Here is a 27,694-nt window from a genome sequence, read left to right on the forward strand (position 1 = left end):
CCTAAATCCAATTCCTGCTACAGTTGGCAGATTTCTCCCTTTTAATTTTATGAGGCTGAAAGTAGCATTTAGCCACCCATGCGGTAAATAATGCAGGATTAGAAATATTTAGTGTTTTGTTTCCCTTTCATGAGTGGTAATCCATCAAATCCAAAAATGTTCTCTAAAATTTTTCTATATTTTTGGCAATCTTTAATATATGGTATCATAAAAACTATAAAATTAAATAAAATGCATTACACAGAAGAGACGTGCTTTCCTGCAACAACCTAGGAGAACGGGCAAAAGGGACTGAGTCAGAAACAGGCAAGCTTTACTGGAAAACCAAACAAAACTTAAAAAATGGACATTCAAACATGACATTAGACTAGGAACTTTTAATTTTATTACTTCGATTAATGAATATTAATAAGTTTGCAAATACTTTCTAAATAATTTAACCATTTATTACCCATAAGCCATGTAGTACTGTAGAACTGTCAGACTAAGTAGGAGAATAATTAACAAACACTTAGATGCTCTCCAGATGTGACTAACAGATCTATAAACACTACAAATAAATCTTAAACTTAATACATCAATGTATTAAATTTCTCATTTTTAAGTGAAACGTAAGGATAAATTATTCATGCTTCCTTATAAAAGCTAGCATTTCCAACTAAGATTTTTATGCTTAATATGTAAGCTTAAAAACTATGAAAACCCACAATCTAAAAAGAATATTAAGCCAAAAAGCACAACTGACTTTAAACGAATCCAAATTCCAACTTTCAAATCTGAATTCATAGAAAATGATAATTTTGGTTATTAATGAATCAAATTATTATAATAATCACCCCAGAACTGCACATGGTACTTTGAGATATATCAAAGTAATAAAATAACCTGTCAAATGAGTAATTATCTACATTTAATCTATATATAAAACAAATGGCCCAGAAATGAGTTAAGTCTGTAATTCACTCAAGACACTGGGATGCCATATATTCATGGTTAGAACATCTAATTTCTTCATACATATTCATGTCTTAATTCACTTTTAATGAAATTCATAATTACAAATTATTGTGAAAACAAGTTTATATTCTCATAGTGATAAAATAAAATCAACAATTACCTACCAGAAATGAGATAATATAAAGAGTATAAGTGTACATACGAAGAATCTACGTTTACTTTTTCCATACATAATTTCTGCAGTGCCCTTCTTGTCCTTCACTGTGCTACACTGGGAAACAGGAGTTAAACGAGGAGAGAAACTGGAGGAAAGGAAATTCCCATTGGTGAAGCAGCTTGCATCTTTAAGGTATTCCACTGCGAAGTAAAGGCAACTCAACAGGGGACACACATCTTGAGAATTAGTCAAGGAGAGACAGTGACAACACTGTACCCCAAGGAAAAATGAGGACGAGTGACTGGAGCAGACAATGGATTCTAGAAGCTGGGCAGCCACTAGAGGCTTCTGCTCTGGCTGTGTGTTCTTGTGTTTTAATCGGTTGGTTGGTTGGTTGGTTGGATGGATGGTGTTATGACAGGTGGTATCACCTAGCCTGAGCTAGCCATAACCTATTGCTGACTTAGCCTTACAAGTAAGTGGTAGGATTATGGGAGTCCACCCATGCAATCACTGCAATAATATTCTGAAATGTTATAAAGAAAAAAATTAGTCAAAGATGACCCGGTCAGATAATGCCAAGCATTCGAGAGGCAAAGACAGGGTTTCTCTGTGTATCTTTGGAGCCTGTCCTGGAACTAGTACTGTAGACCAGGCTGGCCTTGAACTCACAGAGATCTGCCTGTCTTGAAAAACAAACAAACAAAATAAAGATGTATTTCACCACTGGGCAGTGGTGGCACAAACCTTTAATCCGAGCATTTGGGAGGCAGAGGCAGGCGGATCTCTATAAATGAAGTCAAATTATTTATTTCTATTAAATTTGCAACAATTTCAAAAGATAAATTAAGCATTCAACAATAAAAATTCCTACATCCACCTTTAGAATGAAAACCCAGAGTTTGATCAAATAACTTATGAAGGTGACAATAAATTCAAGCTTCGTTCTTGTGGTGTTCCCAGTAAATATAACATAGTGATCATACAATTAATATTACTGAGGTTTTCTCCCAAAGCCTGACTAAAAGGCCAAAACGGTTTAACTCCACAAGGACAAAAAGAACATAAAAGAAAACACCATCAAAGATGGAAAATCAAAAGCTGTAAGGCTGCTGCTAGGCTTTGCCTGCAAAAGCCTGGCAAGAAAGCGGCAGTCAGAAGCAAGTCAGTGAAGTGCCAGACCTAAGGCAGGCCTGGGAACTGGAGGTGCAGCAGGACATAAACAGGTACCAGTGTGATGGCTGATTTTCCTTTTTATGTATGTCTGTGTGGTACATCAGTGCCTGCTGCCCACAGAGGACATCAGATCCCCATAGATGGCAGTTACAGGTTATGAGCCACACTATGTGGGTGCTGGGGATCAAATCTGAGCTCTCCAGAAGACAGACAAGTGGTCTTAACCACCAAGCCATCTCTCCATCAGGCCTGTAACATCTGATTTTAAATGCTGACTCTGGATCCTACTCCTTAGCCCACACACATCAGCACTGCTACCCTATATCTCAACACAAGTTCAAAGTTTATCACATGAAAATTCAAATAAGAAAGGAGCTATTCCTCCAGACCTCCCAGTAGGATATTATTACAGTTGTGAAGAGTCAGTGGAAGTCTGCACACAGACTGCTCCCTATAGTGAGTGGACTTGAGGCCATCCTTTCCCCTCCGACCTAAGGGGAAACCCTACAGGATCTCCCAGTCACAGAGACAACAAGCATGTCATCCGTCACAAGGCACTCAATTAAATTGTTAGCACAGGCACAAATAGAATCTTCTATGTCATTTGTTATGGAATGCATGCATGATCAGCTGGATTATAAACACTGAAGAACTTTAGTGACAAGCATTTGTCAGAAATGATGTTACAGTCACACTGGCATCCTAATTAGTTAAAGATAGAAAACACCCTTAAAACTCCAGCCAGAAGCCGGGCGGTGGTGGCGCACGCCTTTAATCTCAGCACTTGGGAGGCAGAGGCAGGCGGATCTCTGTGAGTTCAAGACCAGCCTGGTCTACAAGAGCTAGTTCCAGGACAGGCTCTAAAGCCTCAGAGAAACCCTGTCTCGAAAAACAAAACAAAACAAAACAAAAAAAAAAAAAAAAAAAAAACCTCCAGCCAGACACAGTCAATCACTAGAATACTGAAGGAACGTTAAGCACAACCTGTGCTGAGAAGTGGACTGTCATTGGGTGTACCAGACAATGAGGGATATAATACCAAAGCAGGCAGATGGTAAATAGTATAAAACCATAGGTTATCCATGGATGGATGGGTAAAAAGACAGGAAGAGATGAAGAGCTGACGGTGCCATTTCAGAGGGAAGTTTTGAAGAAAGGGCACAGAGCTTGAGCTATCCCTCCAAGTGTAAGAACCCAACAGGAAGAGTGTGAACAACAACTGATATGTTTAATATGGGAAAGGCTGAGCGGGGTGGGGTTTCAAAAGTCCACGATTATTAGGAAAGGACAGAACTGTCAAAGATCATAGGCAAGCAGTGAAAGAGAAAAATAGTATAAAGGCAATGAAAGTTGTTCTGTCTTTTTAGACTGGGAAGAGAGCCTAGGATGTTTTATAAATGCTTACTTGGAGTTATAGGTGATAAGAATTAGAAGCCAGAAAAACCACAAGACCAGGGAAACTAATGTTCTACACTAATGTAAGAGAACGAGAAAATAGCATGAGTGTTTAGAAGGGAGATTGCAGAGAAGGGGCAGCTGTGCCGGATGGAGTGCACAGTCCATTAGGTGAAGGAGGATAAAGCACAAAAGAAACATTTCTTTCTCCCTTCTCAGATTAATTTATGCTAATCAAATGTAGGTACTTGAGGACAGAAATTACATGCCTAATTGATTATACCTAACCTAAACTACTGCAAAGTAAAAATACCACAAGCTTTCATTATGTCCATGATTGAATCAAATGTGTGGCTAAAGTCACAAGCCAGATGCAACTTATTTCTAAATCAGATATAACATATTTACTAATATGACAATTGATAAGAAGCATTAAAATATTTTTGTGGCCGTGTAGGCATGCCTTTAATCCCAGCACTCGGAAAGCAGAGGCAGGTGGATGACCTCTGTGAGTTTGAGACCAGGCAGGCGGATGATCTCTGTGAGTTTGAGACCAGCTTAGTCTACAGAGCTAGCTCTAGAACAGCCAAGGCTATACACAAAGGAACTCAGTCTTGAAACACTCCCCCTTGAAAAAAAAAGTAGTATTTTTATGAATCAGAAAGTAAGAAGAGCTTCAGAGCTGGACTCACACATGCTAAGAGATTGAGGCAGGATGATCCTGAGGCTAGCTTAGGTAGTTTAATGAAAACCTGTATCAAAATTAGGGGGAAAAAAAATCGAGGGAAGCTAAGAATGTAGCTAATTGGCAGAATGTTTGTTTGACATGAAGGAGGTCAGGTTCAATCCCCAGTACTAAAGTAGAAAAGAGAAGAGCCTATCAGAAATAAATGAAAATGAAATTAAATAATATATTAATCTTTGAGTTTAATAAGTACTAGTATTTGGCCTAAATATTACAAATTCAAGCTTACATGAAATACTTAACAATCCATTGCATATTTTAAATACAATATTGTAACTAACAGATAAACAGCCCTACAGGTTTAGTATTCCACTGATCTGAAATACTTTCACAGTAAACCAACCCCAAGCAATTTCCTGATCCACACATGAAACTCTAGAAGGAAGGCGCTACACTTTTTAACAGGAAAAAAAAATCATTAACTTCCAGTTTACTTCGTAAGTATTGGGACAATTATCCAATAACTGAACAACAGAAGCAATACAAGTTTTGTTGACTTGAAGCTGAGGTGTACACTTGGACTCTATGTCATCAGAACTCCACTCCTTAGATGGCAGGCCAGCAAATACTGCCTGGCACACATTAACTCAACAGTACAAGGAAACCTTTCCATCTAAAGAATTTCTTCATGAATCCTCAGTTTTGCAAATTGACCTTCAGCTGGAGGATTTACAGGTGACTTCAGGACCCAGAAAAGCTTATTAAACATTATTTGGAAGTGTTCTACCCATCACTGATTTTCAAACTTTTCTGACAGTATGTGTCTGACATATCTAAAGGCAAATTAGAAAACTGAGTTTTATAGACCATCAGAATAATTTTATCAGCAACATAAAAGGCAGAAAACCAGAGCTGAACCAGAGTTTACTTGGAAAAAGTAAAATGTATGCATGTCTATCTTCCTGATGTTGGTTTTAAAAAGAAAGAAAATAATAGGAACTCTGGCAATGTCACTACTACTGTAAAAGGCAACCAGCAAAAGGTATGAACAGGAATGTGCATCTATGGAATCACGTGGTCACTAATCAGCAGCAATGAGTCCTTTTACATTAAGCAAGCGGGTAGCCCCAATTGGTCTGGATGAACCTGGCCTTGCAGCCTCCATGACGCACCTGCTTCTGCTTTTGAAACTTCAGGATTACAGACGTGTGTTCCCATACCGAACCTTAATTTCTTAAAAGCACACAGGAGTATTTAGAACATATTTCAAAGGTTTCTTAGGATAGAAAGTAGAAATAGTGTTTAGCTAACTAGACTCTAAAATGTATTTCAAGGCTCAAACATAGCCAGTCATGGTAGATAACATCTGTAACCATAGTACTCTGAATTCTGAGGAAGGAGGATCAACTGGAGGCCAGTCCAGCACTACAGAGAGTTCATGCCAGCCTGAGACACATGAAGGATCTGTATTTACAGAAACATAGAGATCGCCTACATTTTCAAAATCCGTGTCTTAAAGACTCATCGGGAGTCAGTCCAAGAGCACAGGGTCTGAAGATGTGTGCTGGTGACAGAGCCCTTGAAAGGTGGATGTCCATCTCGGCTACACAGCAAGTGCAAAACTAGCTTGGCCTATGAGAGTCTATGTTTCAAAAACAAACAAAAGTCCATAGATATATAAAAAGTATTAATCTGAAGCCATTGTGAGAACAGTGACCTAGAACTATGTACTGTTGTAATACAATTTGTTTTGTAAATGTAGAAGGTGTGGTATGCAAGTCTTTTATAGGGCAGAAGCAAACACAAGTGCTTACACAGTAACTTTGATGTAATCAATATGATTATGCATAAACAGGACAGCATAAGTTCATATAAAGTTACCACTTAAAAAGCTTCTTGATCAAAACCCAACTTGCCAAATGAACTGGTGTGAGGAATGAATGTGTAAGAGTGACCTAACAAAGCTACTGGATGGATTAAGACTGAAAAGCATTCTATCCTCCAAATTTTACGCAATAGCCTTTATTTCCTGCAATTATCCTGCTGCCTTTCTAATTGTTCCCCCAATGCTACTTTTATCTGCTTACTCATACCCACCAAGATCACTTTTATTCATTAAAACATAAGCTGCAGGTGACCGTGTCAGTCTCGTGCACAGCTGTAGGAAGCAAGGCCTAGAAGGACACACAGTAGTAAATCTAGCTGGAGGCAATACTGACCACTCTGTGGAATACATACTTGTTACTCACACAATTCAAATGCTAAGTTAAGGTTCAGTCCATCCTCTGGTGCATACCTAATGGAGGAATAGGATGGAATTTATATGCTCATAACTACATAATGCATTTTCTATACGACTATCAGTATGGCCAGGAATGACATAGCTTCCTAAGGCTGCTATAGAGTATGATATAATTCCTGCCCATATTTTCAACTAAACTGTTTTGCTATAAACCCCTCCATATCTATCTAATCAATCTAGCTATTCCATAATGTGCTATTCCCAAACCTTCATTATGCCTTCATGCCTACCATGAATGACTTGGTGAACTCTAACCCATTCGTCGGGTTTCAGCTAAAGCATCTTGTTTTCTATAAGAGACTGTCCCAGAATTTTACAAAGTAGTGTCAAAAGAAGAGAGGAAACATAAACAGAGATTTCATCAAAGTTGAACAAATACAGTAATGTGATAGGAGAAAGGATGAGTTTCCTTGAAGGGAAAGAGAAGAGTAAATTAACATGGAGAGCAGGAAAATTGACCAGCGGCTCTAGATCTGGACACCATTACAGATGGGTAGGAAAGTACAGGGAACCCATTATGGATCCCATGGGAGTCATAAGTACTTTATGACTCCTACAGCACACCATGCCTGTGGCTGCCAACCTAGATAGCGATGACTGATGAGGATAGCAACAGAACTCACACTTGGACATGTTAAACAGAAATGAAGACTACTTTAGGAAGAGAATTTATTTATATTTATTAGCAACATGACATCAATATGAAGAAACTTCCAAATCATTTTAATTTTGGTTTACCAAAAGGAAAACAGTTTAAGATGTAAACACAAACCTATATCATAGGAATGTTAATCATATTAATTTAAATATATAAACAGTACACAGAAAGTATCTAGCACACAGTAAGGGTTGTAATATGTGTTTCACAGTGTACATTTACACCATTTGGAAGATCCTAAATTCCAACAGACAAGTCTACACCTCTACTAAGTCATCAGAGCGGCAAGCACAAATATTTTAATCTATGGAAAATATACACATCTTGTATCATCAAAATATCATGATTGGTTATCTGTACATATGTCTTTTAAGGAGCTTTTAAGAATATGGAGAACACAAGCATTCAAATGTAGATATGTGAATAAGTAAATATGGTGCTATACACTATTAAACATATGTATGCTTCACATTGAATAAAATATAATCTAAGAATATCAGTATTAATATTGATCCTATCTGATGATATGGAGTGTTAAGAAATTTACATTTTAATTATCAGCTGTTATTAAATTTTACAATACAAAACATAGAGTAACATCAAATAAAAAATTTAAAGCAAACAGACACTATTATATTTCTTCTAAGAAATATTACCATTTTATTAACTTGTACTTTTCTATAATACAGAGCCAATTTTATTTCAATTTTCTAAGATAAAAATATCTTAAAATCTAGATCTCAAACTGATACTGAGAAGAAAATGAAATTAACACATAATTAACATACTTAGAATAAAATTTTCTAAAACATACATTCTCCAAAGTCTACAAAAATGCTCTAGGCATACAAATTTCCAGGCAGAAAGCTGATAATAAAGGATCCATCTGCTGAATTCCAGTAACAAAAGCTTGGATAATAGTCACCATAAAATCAAAATACAGTTGCAGACATCGGCTGTGTGTAATTTTACGTCATTTTAGATTTATTTTCTGTCATAAACTCTTTTCGCTTTGACTAGTCTGAGAAAATAGGTTATTTAAATCTCTTATTCAAACCAATCCATTTTAAATGAGCCTTCTCCATCAAAGGTATAGAGAGCTTAAATACCTTCCGCCTCTTACAGCACCGCAAACACTGCAGGACATCCAAGAGTTCACTGCAGTAAGATGGTCACTGTCAACATCATTTGAGGTACCTACAACAGTTTTTTCATGGTCAGCCCCTGAAGGAGCTGCCTCAAGGCCTGGAGCAAGAACACCTCCTATGCTCTGGGTGACACAAGGTATTGTCAGCATGAGCAGTGTGGCATGGCAACCCCAGTCTTTTGTTCATACACTTAAACTTGAAATTGTAGACATCAGGAAATCAACTAAGTCAGATTCTTTTAGATTCTTTTTTTTTCTTGGCAAAATAAAAAAGGAACACCATCAGTACTTTACATGTCTTGTAACCACATGAGAACTGGTCTTCAAGCAACTGTCAACATGTTAAGCAGTCTTACGTAATTAACGGTTTTCAAACACTATGTGTAAGATGAGTCTTGTCCCAATCTTTCAGCAGTCAGAATAATCTGAATAACTTTAATGGATATTATACCTGTTGATGAATCACTAGTTCAAAACAAAATAAAAACAGAATTTAAAAATCTCTCAGCCTCAGAAAACACCGGTTAATTGGAATACTCATAGTAGAATATTCTGAGCCAGATGTAGTAGTGTACACCTTTAATCCCAGCACTAAGAAGAGGCAAGTGATCTCTGTGAGTTCAAAGCCAGTCTGGCCTGCATATGACAACCAGAGCTAACAAGTGAGACCCTGTCAAAAAACATAGTAGTACATCCTGGGTAAGTGGAAAGCCTCCTTGTATTAAGGTTCCCCGAATTCCTGCTGTAAGAATTGTCTCTTCAAACTTGATTCCAATATCGTTATTGTGTTACCATTCTGAACTGTATTTAATGAGTGCAGTCTAGAAATGTCAGGGATTCAAGCTTTATCTCCTGGGTGATGACCCTAGAACATTTCATGGACGTAACAATGCTCCTAAAATTAGGTAATAAAAGTTTGGCTAGCAGGGCACCAATAAACTGGAGTTTTAAACCATACAACAGTAGTGATTCTCTCTTGCTTTTTTGAAACAGGGTCTCAAATAGTACAGGCTGACTTCAATTTTGCTATATTGCCAAGGATGATCTTTAAGGCCTGGTTCTCTGGCCTCCACCTCACGAGTGTTGGCATTACTAGTATTTACCTCCATGCCCAAGAGGAATTCTTATCAACAGTGGATGCTCAGGCTTGTGATCTCACATTTTCATGGGCACAAATACTTTTTTTAAAAATCACTTTTTTCAATTTTGAGATTTAAGAACTTGTTAACCAAAATTCATCCAGAACAATTCTTCAGACTATATTAAAGACAAAAGTCAAATCAAAGATAAACAAGATACAAAAGAAGCCTAAAGGCATATAAAATAAACTATTCTATTAAGGTAATGTCAAATCATATATAAAACATGTATCAAAAAGTTTAAGGTTACATTCTATACTTGGGTTCAGGATAAAAATTTTAAGTTCTGCTACCAACTATCTTCAACAATAACTATCACTTATTATAGACCATGTGGCAAAGACATACCTAAGCCTATACATGTACTCTAACCTCATTTAAGCCCAATAGCACTTCTATAAAGAAAATAGTGTCTGTATTTCACAAAAGAAGAAACTGAGGTTCATAGTGTCTATCTAAGTAATACTAAGAACCAACCACAGTGAACTCAAAAATAAGACTTCAAGGTCTATAATACTCTACAGGAGTGGTTCTCAACCTCCCTAATGCTGCAGCCCTTTTAATACAGTTCCTCATGTGTGGTGACCCCAACCATAAAATTCTTTCTTTGCTACTTTATAACACTGTACTTTTGCTACTGTCATGCATCATAATGTAAATATCTGATATGCAGGATATCTGGTGTGTGACCCCGTGGAAGTTGCAACCCACAGGTCGAGAACCACTGCTCTATACTACTACTGCTTCCTACAGAATTCTCCTTGCAGATTCCAAATATGAAAAATGATCTATCAGCTAAAATTTATTTGCAACCTGAAAGCCAACACTCAGAACTTTTGCAGATATTCATGGGAGTGTGCAGAGCAGTGAAAGTCTGAGCTGCCTTCCAACAAGCATTCGCAGGAAAGAAGAACAAGGTTGGCCTCCTTCCCGCAGCGGACACCGGAAACAAGGCCTTTAGTGTCACCTACTGAGGACTGGCTTATTGAATTTTTGTGCTTTTTACTGCTTTCAAATTCAGGCTGAATGTTGAGTGCATCACCGTTACTAAGCATGAGAAGGCCACAGTAAGCCTTATAGAGAAAAACGCATGTGAGAGAAGCTTTGTTCAGGCTTTGGTGATGGTGCTTACCCATAAGCTAATCAACTACACACAGTAAACAGCTTTAAACACACACACACACACACACAACATTGTTCCGCCAGCTGATGGAACATGAGGACCTAAGAGCCACACAGAACCCAATCCTGACTTTGCTGTAGAAGCAATGGCTTCCGATTCCTTAAATAAGTACAGTGACTTCACTGAACACGTCTGTGAGGAATAAGAAGAACTGAGATTGCCTCAAACTTTAGTTATCTCCCACTGCCATTTCCTCCACATGCATTCTATCATTGTCTGCATGTAGATGTTCTATCACTGTGTGCATATAGGTGCCAATCGCCCACTGAAAATCCTCTGCTGTCACGCTGCTTAATGGGCTACAGCCACACATGTTGCAATTTGCTCCTAACATTAATCTTTCTTATATACACTTTGGCTTTCCAGTGTGAATCTATGCTAATTGAAATTAACTTCTTACTACAAGAAATGATGGACACCCCTTAGTGACTGTCTTAGCGAATTAGGTTTTTTTAAGGTAGCAAGCTACATATATTATTACCAAAAACATATAGAGAAGTAGAAAACTATTAGCACAAACTGAGAATCTTACCTTTCTTGCTCAAGTCAGAGATTTTTATTGGTTAAAAAAAATACAGTACATAAAGATCTAAACAAGGACAATTCAGGGTTGAAGAAAAAACCTTCAGGAGTCCTCTGTTTTCAGTAAAATTCTGAATACACATTGTAGACCTGGAAAACAGTCCATGGCCTAATGCACTCGCTCCATGTTAAACACACATATATAGAAATCTCCATGAAGTGAAGTCTAATCACCTCTACAATTTAGACGGAAAAGCAGCTTTGAGGATAGCATAGCCATGTATCATCAACACCATGAAGCCAGTCTATCAGTTGTAATAGCTCCTATAAAATACCACAGTGAGACTTCAATAAGCCTAGAAAATGGGCTACAAATCCCAGCAATGCTCAAGCAAGCAGTGGACCAAAAATAAAAATAGGTAAAACTGAGCCAAGAATTAGATAGCATTCATCTAGATTCATGATTGGTGAGGCAAAGTTCACAAGCTGAGGCATTAAAGTGACTTATTCGGATCTAAAGGACAGTCATCATACAAAACAAAAGCACTTTGGAATTCAGAAAAACATGAATTTTTGCTCTTAGACAGTATAAAAATCCTGATATAATTATGAAGCACATCATTGCACTTTTAAATATAGGACAGTCAGGAGGGTCAACGTGCACCGTGTCATCTTTAACATCTCCACAGAGGTTGTCATACATTCCTACTTTATTTTTAAATCTTTCAGACCACAGTAATTTTAGGTAAAGGTAATGTCAACTTTAAGTTTCCTTTCCATTATATTTAATTTAGTCATTAAATGCTGAGCTGAATATTAAGCCATATAATACGAAAACATTAAATCACCAAGACCTTATCAATTATAGGAATTTGAGAAAAATATTAATCAAATTAAAGTAACTATTTTAAAGAACTCAAGTGACTTGAATTAGCATAATGTAAATATTATGCTGTCAATGGAAATGTTATATTTCCCTCCTGCTTGATGACAATGAGGTTACACACGTATTTCAAAAACTCAGGGGCACACATGGGTTGCCATTCAAGGATGAACCAGCATCTCGTTTTAGACGTGACAGTGAGATTCAGCTATGCAGTATTGTTAAAACGCCAGGTTCCTGTGATCTCATCAAGCTCTGAGCCAGTGAGGCAGCTGTGACTAGTTCAGGGCTCAGACACACACCACTGAAAAAGTGGCAGCAGGTGACCCCCTAATGGGGACTGGTTTGTCATCACTGTGCTGTTTTAGAGGTAGGATGAAAATATATAGCATAAAATACAACAGGCTTGTAATACAGAACAACTATCCAAGTAGGAAGTCAACTGAACAAAGATAAACTTGAGTTAAAGACTATCAACCTCACTTACTTACACCAGCCCTTATTAAAGAAAGTACCCTGAGTAAAACACAAGTATTTTAGATAATGCTGGTATAGAAACCTTTTTGTAAAATGAATCATAAATGGCAATACATCATTTTTTATTTACATGTCAGATATAAAAACTGAACTTAACCAGTCATAGAAATATTAAGGAAAACTTAGGTTAAATATAGTTTCCAATTTTCTTTTGTTAGCATTTGGCAAGGCAAGCAATACATAAATAGATCCAATATTTAAAACCATAAGAGAGAAAAATATATAAAATATACAGTAGCTTGTATCCACCCTGGGCCAGCCTACATCTCAGGGAAACCTCCCCAATCAGACTGATTTCAGGCTAAAGGAAAGAACACCAGTCCTGCAGCAAAACAGCCCAGGTCTGCATCAAAGGCTCGCCCTTCAGTGTATTCCTCCAGGGAAGAGGACAGGAGCCAGGTTCCCTCGAATGCCATTCCCCAGGTGTTCAAAACGTAACTAATTTATTAGCAATAGAAGATTTGATTTATAGGGGAATCTCACTGGTCCAGTTTGTAGCCTACAAAAAAATGGATTATTTTTAAGTATAACATTAGAATATAAATAAAGGGTGAGGATGTGACTTTTTATTCCACAGAAATGGAAACATTTCCAAACATGACAATTCAATAAGAAAGCAAGCCTACCATTGAAGGTGGAGCCCCTCCAGATTTTTTCATATTCTTGGAAGGCATTCCATGAAGGCAACTGAGTCTAGCTTGGAAACCTGGGAAATGAAACAGGGAATTTAGAAGATCCTGTGATCACTGAAGCATAGAAGAAGATCCTAGCCACAGAGAATTCAAGCTAAGTTGCTGATAGTGGTACCCCCAAGAATATTACTGGGAAAAGTGTGAAACACACTTAAAAGAACTAAGGTGATTCCCAGCAGGGCTCTAATGCAGTCAGTACTTAACTAGCCAGTACTCAGAGGTTAAGTACTTTCTTTTCCCCAGTTCACACTCCTATTAACACCTTCCTGATGAGTCAAAGTGGATGAGTACAGTACTTGGATTAGGGTCCAGCACATTTCTCAACAGCATTCTGTGTTTATATTCTGTTTCCACTTTAATCTACCCTTTCGGTGAAGACCCCGGTAAGAACCGTAAGCAGACACGAGCCAGCACTTAGGAAATACTACTGACCTCTTCTGCCAGGATGTGACATGAGGGGGAAAGACCCACTTAGGATCCTTTCAAACACAGGGTCAGGTAAGTTTCTGTCTAGCTCTGCAGGATCCTCCTCTTCCCACCAGGGCACAACTCCAGCAATGCCGCAGGCTCCACCTGACTCCTTTTCATAGAACCAGTCACTCTGTTCATCATCACCTGTGCAAAGACAACGTCCCCAAAAGACTCAGTCTTACCATGGAAACAGATGAAGAACAACATTTACCCACTAATATTGACGATGGAGTACCAGGGTATTATAACTGACCATCTAAAATGCACTTAACCTCAGTGAGTATCAATGTTCTGTCTTGAGATTTAAATAGATAAAAAAGATTAAAAGTACAAAATGTAGTCAGCTTATAAAAATAAGAGGAAGGTAAAATTTAAAATGAGTCACTAAATCTTCCTAGGATCAAAAGAAGCCACCAATACTGGCGGGATTCCTTAAGAGTTTGCATACCATCGTTTCCTTTTTATGATACTTCTGATTTGAGGGCTCTTACTATAAATTTTAAAATGGAAACTGGGCCAGAGAGATGGCTCAGCCGTTAAAGGCTAGGCTCACAACCAAAAATATAAAATGGAAACTGCAATCATGGAACAAAAACAATGCCTAAAAAAGCAGCAAAACATAAGCAGAGAATGGCATATGACAAACAGACTTAGTTCACATAAGCAGAGAATGGTATATGACAAACAGACTTAGTTCACATAAGCAGAGAATGGTATATGACAAACAGACTTAGTTCACATAAACAGCGAAAATTAAAAGCAATTGTAAAATGAGAACTCACAGACTGTTTGAATTAGGGAATAAAAATATTTTGTTAAAATTTACAGAACTTAAGCATTGACATTTCATAGGAGAGACAGATTTAAATGGTGCAGAGCAGGTCTATGAAAGGTAAGCAGGGACTCACTTGAGACTGACCAGCTTACATCTGAATTATCATTAACACTACGCCCACTATTTTACTAGGAGGCTGAGGCACAGTTCAGGGATGCAAGACCAGCTTGTGCTATGTAAATACAGAACCTGTCTCAGAAAGAAAAACAAAACAAACAAATAAAAAAAATCACTCTAGAAAAATGAAGACTTTTGACTTTACTTTTATGTGATATGCAACATTAATTTTTCTTAGAAAGTAAATTAAGTAGTCATCAAAATCTTGGGCATACAACCAGATAGGGGAATGAAAAACCCATTGACTTGTAGCATTGAGATAGTCATTTCAAATTCATTAATTCCCCCACTTAAAAAAATAAAGATTGGGGACACACATATTTCTTAAAGAATGAAATCAAGTGAGAACAAAGTAAATTAAATGCTAGAAAATATCTCAGCAATGTGAGATACAGTAAAGTCGCAATAACTGTTATATCTTCTTAAGCCAGTGCCTTCTAAAGATGTCAGGCTTGCCAGGAAGTCCCTTTCAACGAAAGCTTGTATCATATCATCAACCTCTATAACCTGGGTAAGCTCTGTATTTTAACAAAACTTAAGTCTATTACCAATGTAGTTCTACATAGTCCAGATAGTCTCAACATGCACTTACTGGTAAATGGCAAGAAGGGCTACTCTGCTTTCCTTACCAACAAGGTGCGAGAGACAGCAGGGGCAACATTACTGTGACTTCCCCCATAAAAATCACTAAATGATTCATAATTTATGACAATAAATATATTGTTTCTTTCTGTAGAACCTACTTTCTGCTAAATGTATTCTTTTTGTTGTTGCTGTGTGTTTGGTTTGGTTTGATTTTAGAGACAGGGTCTCACTAAGTAGCCCTGGCTGGCCTAGATCTCATAGACATCTCCCTGCCTCTGCCCCTTCTACATGCACGGATTAAGAGGATAAGCTACCATTCCTGTCCCCAGTAATGCATTCTTAAGAAAAACATGAAACCTCTGTGCTAAGTACACAGAAGGTTAGTTCAATGTTATGATTTGTACAAAGCATAAGCGAGAACAGGTTGTGGGCTGATGTAACTAAATGAGATCAGCCCAAGCAAGGGCGACTCCTCATTCCTTCAAAAGGTTCTCAAACTGTTCACAGCTCCGAAACACTGCCATGAAGTGTGAAAAGATTCTGGACAGAAAGGACCTTAAGATAGTTCTGTTTAACAGTTTATAATACTGAATTAATAAAAGTCATTTAATTATAAATGTGACAACTGAATCGTAAATCCACTCTTAGGAGAGCTTACACAGTCTTACAGACATCTGGAATAAGGTGGAGAATAAGCATCAATGTCTGGCAATCTTGCTAAAAGGGACCAAACTGCCAACACTGAGGTATGCAAAGCGGAGTAACACATGCTACATTTTAGACATCTATTATTGTGTTAGGAAGCCAAGACGCCTTCCATGGAGTGGAGAAGCCAGCTAAGGCACTACACAGTACTTGTAACAGCAAGGGGTTACTGTGGATGGCTTACATATGCACAACTTTAAAATGTTTGTTTTTAGGGAAAAACAGTATCTCAGTACCTTGTCTTCCCTCGTCATTGGTGAACAAGCCTGCATCAGTGCTGCTGAGACTGCTGGAGTCACTGTAACCAGGAAAAGATGAAAAAGGAAACAGATCAAAAGAACAATTGATCTATCAGTCGTAAAATTCTAGAGACATGGCAGCTCAGAGTTGGAACTTGAGCCTGACAAAGATCTGAAAAAAGATTTTTTTTTTTTTTTTACTCAAACTGCAAATATTCCATTTCCATTAACTACAGTACATATTATTTTTGGCACATAAAACCTAAGGAATCTAATGGGACCTGGAAAGTAAGCCCGATGTGACGGCGAGGAGGCGCTGACATAAGGGACACACTCTATTATCAGCTTCCATCAGCTGCTCACTGTTCCTTTCCTGTGCTGTGCTATGGGATCAGCCCGAGCCTGGAACACCAGTGCTCACTGAGACAAGGGAGTCTCCATCAGAAGCAGGCTGAGACAGTCTTCGGCACAGAAACACCAGGGCCTGGGATGAAATGATTTCCATAACCACATTAGCAAATAATCTAGAAGAGTCACTCTCAACAAGTCAAGGCAACTCCATGCCTCACAAGAAGGGAGTGCTGGTGGCTGCCTATTAGCTCAAGGGGAAACAACAGAGGAAGTTTTAGGCCATTATTAAGAAGGTTTCCCGTCCTACATAAACTGGAGAATAAGACACAGGTTCAAATTTAATATGGAAATTCAGTAAATAACAGATACTCAGCAAAAAGAAAAAGAAAAAAACAACTGCCATTAGTCTAATAAAAGCAATATTTATATGAGAGTCCAATTAATTGAAAACAAGAAAATAAGAACATGTCATTAAAAACCTGATCCCTAAGAAAACTGAGTGTTGTTTTTAAAAGCACTTATGTACTTTCTTACACTTAATTTTTGATTTTAATCAATTAGGAAATTGTCACTAATGATTTTTTAAATTAAAATAATCTTTTAAAAAAGTATTTGTGTGCGCCTGCGTGTGTGTGTGTGTGTGTGTGTGTGTGTGTGTGTGTACACATATATGTGTGCGTGCTGAGATATGTACAAGAAGGTCAGAGGACAACTTATGGGAATCAGGTCTCTTCTGCCATGTAAGTTCTGAAAAATCAAACACAGGACAACAGGCTTGGTGAAAATGCCTTTACCTCAAGCTCTAAGTAAAAAATATCCTATCTATTAATATATGAAACAACGTAGCCTAGCTTATTATAATCAGGTACATTAGCCTGTTTTAAAAAACTATAAAATATGACAAAATCATCACTAAGACTAAATCCACATAGTTCTGCATACAAAACACTGGTTTTTATTTGCTTTTCAAAGATAAATTCATGAAAGGCATAAGAATTTCTTTTCTCGGAGCTTCCGTTAGGACATTTCCCCTCAACTTCCTTCACACTGACTACATGAATCAGTTTCCTTCTCAATCAATGAGCAACAGCATTTCTAAGGTACCGAATCCACACCATCCTATCTACAAGCACAGAGGCCTTACATAAAAATGAAAAACACCTCGGAAGGTTGACCATCTTGCTTTGTAGTAGTTATCCAAACTATTACTGCTTCTCATTTTCCTTACAAGCCAAAGCCCTTAAACACACCCCGGCTTAATTCATTTTCTGAAACCCCCAAGATAAATGTAGTTACAATTCAGAATCCCTCACATCGCACAAAGGCATACTCTAGAATGCCCCAGAAGTCTAGGTAGCACTCCATAATCAGATCAGCCATCTCTCAATTAGTCCAATGAACAAGCTTACGAAATACAAGCCAGGTTAAGTCTGACCACAGCGAGCAAGTATTTTACAGCCTACAAACCATGAGTCAGTTCGCTATTTTCCAGCTGCCACGGTGTTCTGGGCTCAGATTTGCCTACCATCTTCTAATCTAGTCTACACACAGCCAGGTTCACCTTTTCACTTTTGACTACAGGTTCAAGCATGATACCCCGGAACAGAAGGAAACCAATTTAAATACAGTCAACAGTGATTAGACTAAAATACTGACGTAAAAGACAAAACACATCCATACTCACTAACTATGGTGGAGGTATCAGAGTGGTGTAAAAAAGGAACAGTAAAAGAAATAGGCTTGAAGTAGTATGAGAATGTGAAAGACACGAATTCCGCAAACTGTCATAGTAATACTTCTATAAACTTATAAGACGTACTCTTCTATAAAGGTCATAAACACATTCATACATTCATAGACCACCTAAGATGACAGCATATAAGTAAAAACTTTTTTAAAAAAATGTTAGTTTAACCACCTAAGATGACAGCATATAAGTAAAAACTTTTTAAAAAAATGTTAGTTTATACTTAGAGAATTAAATTTAGATTTCAAGGCTTTTTATGGGTGGGTTTCCTTGTCAATTCTTTCCATTCTTATGTCTGCTACTCTTGCTTCTTCTTCCTCTAAGAAGCATGCCTACCCCTATCCATAACCTGATGAATCAAGATATGTGGAAATCTAGATTCTGCAATACCACTCTTTAACGATCCTTGCTCTACACTGAGGTAATTTTTTATGGACACATAAAACAAATCTCTTGTCTTATAACTACCCAGTTGCTGCATGTACTTCCCTGTTGCTATGTTCATTAAGAACAAGAATTTAACAAGACAGGCTTTTCATTTCCAGCAGCTAGTGGCCATGACGATTCATCTGTGAGGATACAGTATCTCTCTTCTTTGGAAATAATTTTTGTAACTATTACTTAGATGAGAACATATTCCATGAGTAAAAGTGTATATATTACTACTAATTCTCCTTTTTATTTGGCTCATTATGACTAGAGACCAAGCTCAATTGAGAGCAATACCCTTCCCAATACAGCTTCAATACAGCTTCCCAATGCAGCTTTCCCATTGCAGCTTTCCGATGCAGTTTCCCATTGCAGCTTCCCACTGCAGCTTCCCATTGATGTTTACTCTTAAAATAGGTCCCAAGTACTCCTCTTCCTCTACCAGCACAGACATACTTTACCCTTCACTGTATGGATTGAGGTCAGCCAAAAGTAAACCGAACACTACTGCCAAGATTCTGTTGTCCTAAGTTTCTTCACTGCCCAAACTACCTACATGATGAAATCTAAACCACACAGGTCCTCAAGAAATGCTGCTGCTATGGCCCAGATCCCCTTTACTTCCTCGTGGCAATGAGCTCCAAGTTACCCTACACTGATCTGACAGTCTATGTCTTTACACAGGTTGTTTCTTCCAGTCATGCCACTTCCTGGCTGAATCTCCATTCCTCCTTTTCTGAACAAGTCTACTTCTCGCTTTGAAACACAGTTCCTTTGAGAAGCCTTAGTTCACAGGTGCCTTTGACATAGTGTGTCCTGTTCTCAATGTTTGCTTGTCTACCTACTCCAGCCATGGTGGAGAGTCTGTGTCATGAGCCTTTGAGCTAACAATGTACACTGCAGCCATCAAATGCTACACACACAGTTTTCTACTTATCAATCAAATCCAAGAAACAGAAACCTTCTTAAATTGGAAAACTTTGGAAATAGAAGATTCCTTCACTCTGTAGCAATCCTTCCCACAGAAGAAATTGCACAGAGCCCTTAAGTGGCAACAGAAAACTGGAATAAAAAAAGTTTAAATCAGAGGAAATATAGTTAATATTATTTGATTTAAAATATCATATTTAAACTATGCACCTGACATGTGAACAACTGGGAAACCTGATATACCTGCTTGACCCTGATTTTTTGTTGAACAATAGAAGAAACACCTCATTATTGTTCCAGGATGGAAAGTGTAAGAAGCAGAGGAATAAAAAGAAGACACAGAAAACAAAATGGAGGGGCTTCCACAATCAACCAGAAAAGCAGGCAATCTGTACAAAGCCCAGAAGTCAAACTGTTACTGCGTGACCATACACCCTCAGCAATGGGCAACGAAGCTAAGGGCTTTTGGCTAAGTGCTCCTCAGTGACAATGATCCAGTACCAGAATACCAAACACCCTATTCCTGAACAAAAACAATGACTTCCTTGAAAGACACCAACTTTTCAAAACCTTCTTCAAAAACGTTTTTACTTTTGAGGAAAAACTCTGTAGACAGTAAGCTGTCTAATAAACTGTCACCTCCAGCTGGGTCCTATTAACTGTGGTCACACTTGCAAACACACCCACATATAGCCAAATATCTAAAGCCTGTGATTGCCAAGACCAAAATGAGGCCAATGCTACAGGTTAAAGTCATCTGCGTTCTCCAGGACCATTGCTTTCTGGCTCTCGGAAACTGAGGCTGTGACGAACAGGACGAGCAGCTGCTCTCACAGCAGCTGGATAACGGCAGAGGTTCACGCTGACCTGACGTGCAAGGAGCACGTGGCAATTAGAACAGAGCTAGCTGGTCTGCTTCCTGAGATGGGTGGACACCTGGCTGACACACAATGCTACAACTCCCATCTTTCTAAGGACCAAACTCTGCTGCTTCCACACCATAAATTGAGTCTTAATAGCTCATTAGTGATCAGAATTCCCTAGCAAGCTATAGATTAACACCGAGCCCCATACACCACAAAGTTTGGATTTTCGACATCAGGAATCAAAATAATGAATATGTGCCCTAAAATTCTTCAAAGGCCGAAGCTGCATAATGACACAGACAGTAAGATATCCCAAAGAGCAGTGGCTCAAAAGCAAATCTTTTCCCATAGAAAGTCATTTCTTTTTTCTCTTTATGGCTGAAAATTAAGACAGTTATAACACAGCTAACACTTTGTATAAATCAAATAAGCAATTTTTCTTTGTGTGCAAATGCTATAAGTTATAAAGAAATATATATCTAGTTACAAAGTAATACCACTATCAATTGTGGCAATTTATAATTATCTTAAAAGAATTAACTAAGATATAAAACACACTCAGCCCGGGCATGCAGACAAACACGTTACCTTTCGCTCATGAGCTCATCGGAGACTTTCTGTTCCTCATACTCCATTCTGTCTTTACTGGTCTGGCTCATTTCTTCACTCTCCAAAACCACGCCTTCCTCTTGGGCCTTTGGTCCTTGTCTAACCACTTTCAACTTCCTTTTCTTAACTTTATTCCGGGTAAACTCTGGATACTGGTAAGCTCTATCGCTGTCCATTTCCTGATCTCTGCAGCCTTCAGGCAGCTGGGTCATTGTCCTTTTACTGGAGACGTCCTGTGGGAGATCCACTGCCATGCGCTTGACCTTCCTCCTCCGGCGGAGAGTTCTGTTCCCAAGGTTGTCCACAGCAAAATCAGACTCATGCCACAGGAGTCTCTTCCCTCGAACACCATTATTTAAGGTTGAAGATGGCCTACGTTTCGCCACTAACATTTGGTCATCAGAGTCACTATGATCCTTCTTGTTATTGCTGTGGTTCTCTCTGTAATCCTTAGTTGCTTCTTCTAAACTAGAATCAGAGCCTTCGCTTAAGCAGTGGCCAGTCTCCCAAGGGTGGTGGACATTATAGGACCTCCGCTTCCGCCCTCTCCTCTTTCTGGCCTGGCGTTTCAGAGGGCAAGACAGATTGCGAGAGTGATCTCCCGTCTCAGCAAAGCCACCTCGAGCTTGCTCAGAGCTCTCTTCCAGTGCAGAGACAAGATCGTGAACAAGCTCTTCCATTGTTCGACTGAAATGCCTTTACGTTTAGAAAAGGAGAAATAAAGTCACTTGGTGTTACCCTATTCTTCCACACATTTCACTCTAAACGTGGCTGGAGTTAATATTCTTTACAAGATACTGAAGGGCATATGATTGCACTATGCAAAGTCTGACAGCTGCAATCTGATTCCTTAACACACTTCTTGCATACGTTCTGTGGGTCGTTTTTTTGTTTTTTTTTAATTAAACATAGGAATGGCTGGGTGAGAAAGTATATACCTATCTATAATCCTAGCACTCAGGAAACTGAAACAGAAGAATTAAGTTTAAGATTGAGGTCAGTCTGAAAGACCTGGCAGATTTTGTCTTAAAAGATAAGTTCTTAACATTGAAATCACTTCAAGACAGGTTAAACAGAGTATCAGCTAGGGGAGGGATGCTCAGTAGGCTAAGATCTTGCTGCACAAGAATAAGGAGCTATATTTAGATCCCCAGCACCCACGGAAAGGCTGGACTTGGTGGTGCGCACCTGTAACCTCTGCACTCCAGCAGAGACAGGCAGATCCTGTGGGCTCGCTGGCCGGCCAGTTAGGAAAGAGCAAGCTCCAGGTTGAATGACAGGCTCTGTCTTAAAAAGAATAAGGCAGAAACATGACTGAGGAGTACCTTTGGATGTCAGTCTCTAGCATACACATGCAGCCACATGGGGGAACACACACACACACACTCACACAGGATCTCAGGATTTTTACATGATTATTATATAATCATGGGATACATTCTTCTACATAAGCCACTGTTCCTCGCCTGCCCCTTTTCTAAAACCAAGAACCTTAACTGCCTCTGTCCCTTCCCTGCCCATTAATTCCTAAGGAAAGGAAGCATAAACCCCTCCACTTCCCATAAATTTTACCTCACCACTGCCATGATATCAGAGGGAGACCGACAGGTATTTCCAAATGTGTTTAAGACTTAAAAGAAAGTTTAGCCAAACAGTAAGCATATCTTTAGGCCACTAAACACTCACAAACTAGTGATAAAGAGACTGTATTCAATTCCAAAATGGAACCTCAGAGGTCTGTAGGCATCATTAACACATTCCCAAGCAGTCTAGTTTTGTGGTCAGCAACCGTGGCATTTAAAGTTTTAATAAATCACATAGTTCTTTCCAAATTCAGTTCCCAGTGATGTTAAATTAGCTGGTGTGATAATTTTTAAATGTTATGGGTTCTTTAGATATGTACCTTTCTCATACAGATCATGGCCTAGCACTTCTCAGATTAAGTTCAACAGGCATCAAAATATCCTCAAGAGTCCTCTAGAGGCCAATAGAGCTTGTAGAGTTTATAAGAGGGATAAACACACTCTTTTGGCAGCGGGCTAGATTACAACAGTTGGCTGTGTAAGCCATACAGTCTCTCATCACTCAGTTTCTCATTATAATGTAAAAGTGGCCTGAAATTAGTGAGTCCCATAAGGTGGTTTGCTTTCATTTTCAATAAAATCAAGTGGTATCCTACCAGTTTCCCAACCCTTGGCCTATATAATCTCCAGTTACAGATATCTCTATCATCTATATATTTTAAGCTTTAGCAAGTGCCCTGTAATAGTCTGCAACTTTTCATTTTAAAACCTAAAAGCAAACAAGGTGACTTTAATGAGCTTTACTGTTTACAATGCTACATACATCCTCTAACAACAGCTAAGCATCTACTAGCTACTAATATTTACTATTACCTCATTTCATTCTCACACGACAACCTGAGGTGACAAACAAGAAAGAAATAGCAATAGATCTGTCACTATGACCAATCGAAGTGGCAGAAAGGGGTTTTAAGCCCTAACACTGGATCCCAGAGCACCGGTGCTAACCAGTTATGGAGGACAGCTGCCCCAATCCCATCAACCGCTCCGGTGCTAACCAGTTATGGAGGACAGCTGCCCCAATCCCATCAACCGCCCCGGTGCTAACCAGTTATGGAGGACAGCTGCCCCAATCCCATCAACCGCCCCGGTGCTAACCAGTTATGGAGGACAGCTGCCCCAATCCCATCAACTGCCCCGGTGCTAACCAGTTATGGAGGACAGCTGCCCCGATTCCATCAACCGCTCCGGAGTTTCACCACTTTAACTGTTAAGACAGATTCAGTGAACATGGTCTTCTGTGTAGACCGTTTTCAACAGGAAACGGTCTAGAGAACCTAAATCCACACAACACCCAGGGCAGTGTGGCTGAGGAGGACGAAACAACCCTGCAGGGCTGGGAGAATAAAATGTGAGCAACTGAACAACATACTGTTGCTTTCCAGCTACCTTGGGTTAGCATGCTCCAGACCTAGCTCCTTCCACAATGTGAACGTGTAAACAAAAAGTCTATTCAGAACAGTTTCATACGCATGGCAATTCAAGCTCATACTTTGAAGAAACTCTAGAAAGCAGCTGAGATTTCTTTCTTCCTTCAAAGAAAGTATAGAATTCCTTCAGTATAGAACTCTGGTTTCAGACTACAGCATCCTGACCTGTGCATCACATCTGAACTGATTCCCAAGTCTACAGAGCCTATAGCACTGGCTACTTTGAAAAGTCAGATGGATCTTTCACTACTATCTGTGTACTAATAAATGCCTATTTGTTTTCTCTCCCTGAGAAGAATAACTTGCTCCTTCCCTTTAACACCAGCTCTCTGGAAGAAGTACAATCTGAAAAGCCTATTATTTCTGAATATAATACTAAACAAAATTCACTTAAAGACAGCTTCACATGCATTAAAATTGGGGTCCTTTCTCTTAAATGTTCTATTATTGGTTTAGGAATAACTGCTTTTTTAATACAAAAATGTTCTTATCATTGAGAGAACAGATAGTTCAAAATTTCATGTTAAGACATGAAATTAATGAATGAATAAGTCTCCACATAAAATCGGTTTATTTTAAAGGCAGTTTGGCACATTACCACAGATGAGAAAAGGTGGCCTTGGTGCCGGCTTCTTTGTTTCCTGTGTGGGCCCTGAAAGCCCGAACTGAGACCCTTCCTCACTCAGCTTAAGTGCGGGCATCACAGGCTAGACAACCATGCCTGGATTAGTCAGTGGTCTTAATGTCTGAGCAGGTTAATGCAGCCATTTACCCACTGCAATATGACACTCACCAATGGATTGTTTTTAATTTCCTCATTTATTTTTATTTCATGTATAGTGTTTTGCCTATGTATATGTGTCTACACTATATACAGTGCACAGGAAGGCCAGGAGGGCTGGAGGACTCCCCTGGGACAGAGTTATTAACACACAGGAGTTACAAATGGTTATGAGCTGCCATGTGGGTGCCTGGGATTTGAACATGGGTCTTCTGGAGGAGTAGCCAGTGCTCTTACATGTTTTTCCAGAAGACATAGCTCTCCAGCTCCTTATCAACTAACTCTTATTGAAAAAGATTTCCAAAACTAATAAGGTTTAGCAAAATATAACCAACATGACTAAGAATGGAAGCATATTTTCTTAGAATCTCTTAAAAATTAAGCTATTGTTACTCAATTGTCTATTGTTTCTCTTGAGAAAAATAAAAGTATTTTAACTAGAAGAGTCCAGTGAATTCTATGGCATCATGCAAGCATAAATTGACAAAAAAAATTACTTTAGAGGATACTTTCAAAACTGCAGAAACACAGAAAAAAATCTATTTAATATCATTTCAACTCAGAGTTCAATCACCTTTCACCCAGAATCGGCTCTGACTTTTCCAGGACAGCTCATTTCCAAGCAAAATCCCTGTGAATGAGCCAACAACATTAGGAAATTAATTATCACATTGTTTCCCTTACATCTTCCAGGTAAAAGGCCATCAACTGGACAGTTCTCCATCTCCTTTAACACAGCTCCTCATGCTGTGGTGACCCCAACCATAAAATTATTTTCACTGCTACTTCTTAACTGTGATTTAGCTACTGCTTAGAATCATAATGTAGCTATCTGATATGTGACCCCGGTAAATGACCCTCCAAGGGGTCATAACCCACAGGTCTATATAAATATGTGTACATAGTAAGTCAAGAACTATGCTTATATGCTTTATGACTACTCACAAACAAGAAAATAGTGATGCAATTATATTACTTACATATCATGTTAGCTACTGCATTTTATTTAAGATCCAAAAAAGAGTTGTTTAGGGAAAGCTATGTGGCCTTACAGGTATGCAGCAAATAGTCAAAAGGTTCAGATGAAAATGAATAAACAATAGTTTATAGAGATTATAGCAATGGATAAATAAACATATAAATGGTGAAACATGCCACGCTAAAGGTAAAGCTCACAGTTTATGACTAATCAAACAATATATGATCAATAAGGAATATCTTAAATGTGACACTTTCTGCTGCCCACTGGGACTTGAATTAATCTGTCTTAATCCCACTGTCACTTATCAAACGAGCCTTTTTCTCCAGTAGAATGGTGCACGTGTGGCTCCTAGAACCTTCATGGTCTTCTTTGCATGCACACAGGAACATACATGAAAAGATTCCTCTTAAAACAAAAAGAAATACTGTCTTAAGGCTTGGTGTGGTGGACCTTGCCCGTAATCTCAGCGCTTAAGGAGGCTATCCTGGGCTATAGAGTTGAAACCCTGTCTTCAAGGCCTCTGATTTCTACTTTAATACACAGATGTGAATAACAAGAGGATTAAAGAAAAGAATGGCTTCCCCAGTTAGGGATTATAAAGTTCTGGAACAAGCAGGAGTATCCGTGCCCCTAAGGATGCCAAATCACTGACGGCGTTCATTTGCTGGGTCTCCTGGGAGCTGCAGCTTTGTCACTTTGGCACCAGAGACACTGGAGGAAACTTTCTTTCCTCTTTACCCTAGAAAAAATTGACAACTAAATTGGTTGGCCTTTAAGTGCGAAAGAAGGAAGGAAGGAAGGAAGGAAGGAAGGAAGGAAGGAAGGAAGGAAGGAAGGAAGGAAGGAGTAAAGTCTAATTCTACTTTTCAGCTAATGATTTAATAATGTGAGCTCACTTATTTTACTTGGAGAACATTTTTTGATTTTCTGTTACTTCACTTAATGGCTGACTTCAAGTCATCCAAACTTTTCTCACTGCTTCTAATTACTCTCAAAATGTAAATTATTCATTCAAAAAGTGCCTAAATGAAATGCCATCAGAATCTAAGCCAAACAAGACAAAAATTTTGGAATTTAAAAGTAATTCATTCTGTCAATCTGATTTGGTAGGGTAGGAAATGTCTTGATTATTGCTTATACATGATAATTGCACAGTAAACATTTACTGGATATATATCTTGAATTCCTAGATTAGAAATATGAAAACAGCTAAGGATTAAATAGGAGTAACTACCATACTGTTTGATCTACCAGATGATAAGAATATGTAGGATCTACAAATCAAAGGCTGACTCGGTGAATGTAATTTCACTAAAATCTTCAGACAATACAGATTTAACGTTCCTGCTACATAGCTTAAGTAAGGTAAAAATAAAGGCAAATGATCAAAGATAACTTAACGGTTTCCAGCTTGGCATACAACAATGTTAAGAAGCTACCCCACGACTATTTGCCCCAAATCAGACTTTTTACTGCTTTGATCTTTAACTGAAGGAGTAAGCTCAATCAAGCAAACTTAAAGGTTTAGGAAATCAAGACATTCCCCTCTCCCCAATTAGCTGCTCAAAACCAGCAGTTTCTCTGATAGTTTCCCAGATAAT

The 27,694-nt window shown here is 38.5% G+C and overlaps 1 protein-coding gene across 9 annotated transcripts in view; it reads right to left on the reverse strand.

The window, feature by feature from the left end:
- Positions 1-27,694, reverse strand: part of Gpatch2 (G-patch domain containing 2) — a 155,372-nt gene that overhangs the window by 125,021 nt on the left and 2,657 nt on the right. For 6 of the 9 annotated variants that reach the window (XR_005287712.2, XR_005287714.2, XR_005287713.2 and 3 more), the window contains exons 2-5: positions 21,297-22,013; positions 16,383-16,444; positions 13,866-14,048; positions 13,368-13,447 (exon numbers count right to left, since the gene is read on the reverse strand). Coding sequence is in view for 5 of the 9 variants with exons in the window: in XM_038349676.1 (XP_038205604.1) it covers positions 13,368-13,447; positions 13,866-14,048; positions 16,383-16,444; positions 21,297-22,013 (1,042 nt within the window). In the remaining 4 variants the exon portion in view is untranslated. Of the gene's footprint in view, positions 1-11,332; positions 13,241-13,367; positions 13,448-13,865; positions 14,049-16,382; positions 16,445-21,296; positions 22,014-22,505; positions 22,605-27,694 lie in introns of those variants that run through there. The other 3 variants (XM_038349677.1, XM_038349678.1, XM_038349680.2) reach the window with 3 other exon arrangements.

Source organism: Arvicola amphibius, chromosome 12, assembly GCF_903992535.2.
Source record: "Arvicola amphibius chromosome 12, mArvAmp1.2, whole genome shotgun sequence".
Taxonomy (NCBI): Eukaryota; Metazoa; Chordata; class Mammalia; order Rodentia; family Cricetidae; genus Arvicola; species Arvicola amphibius.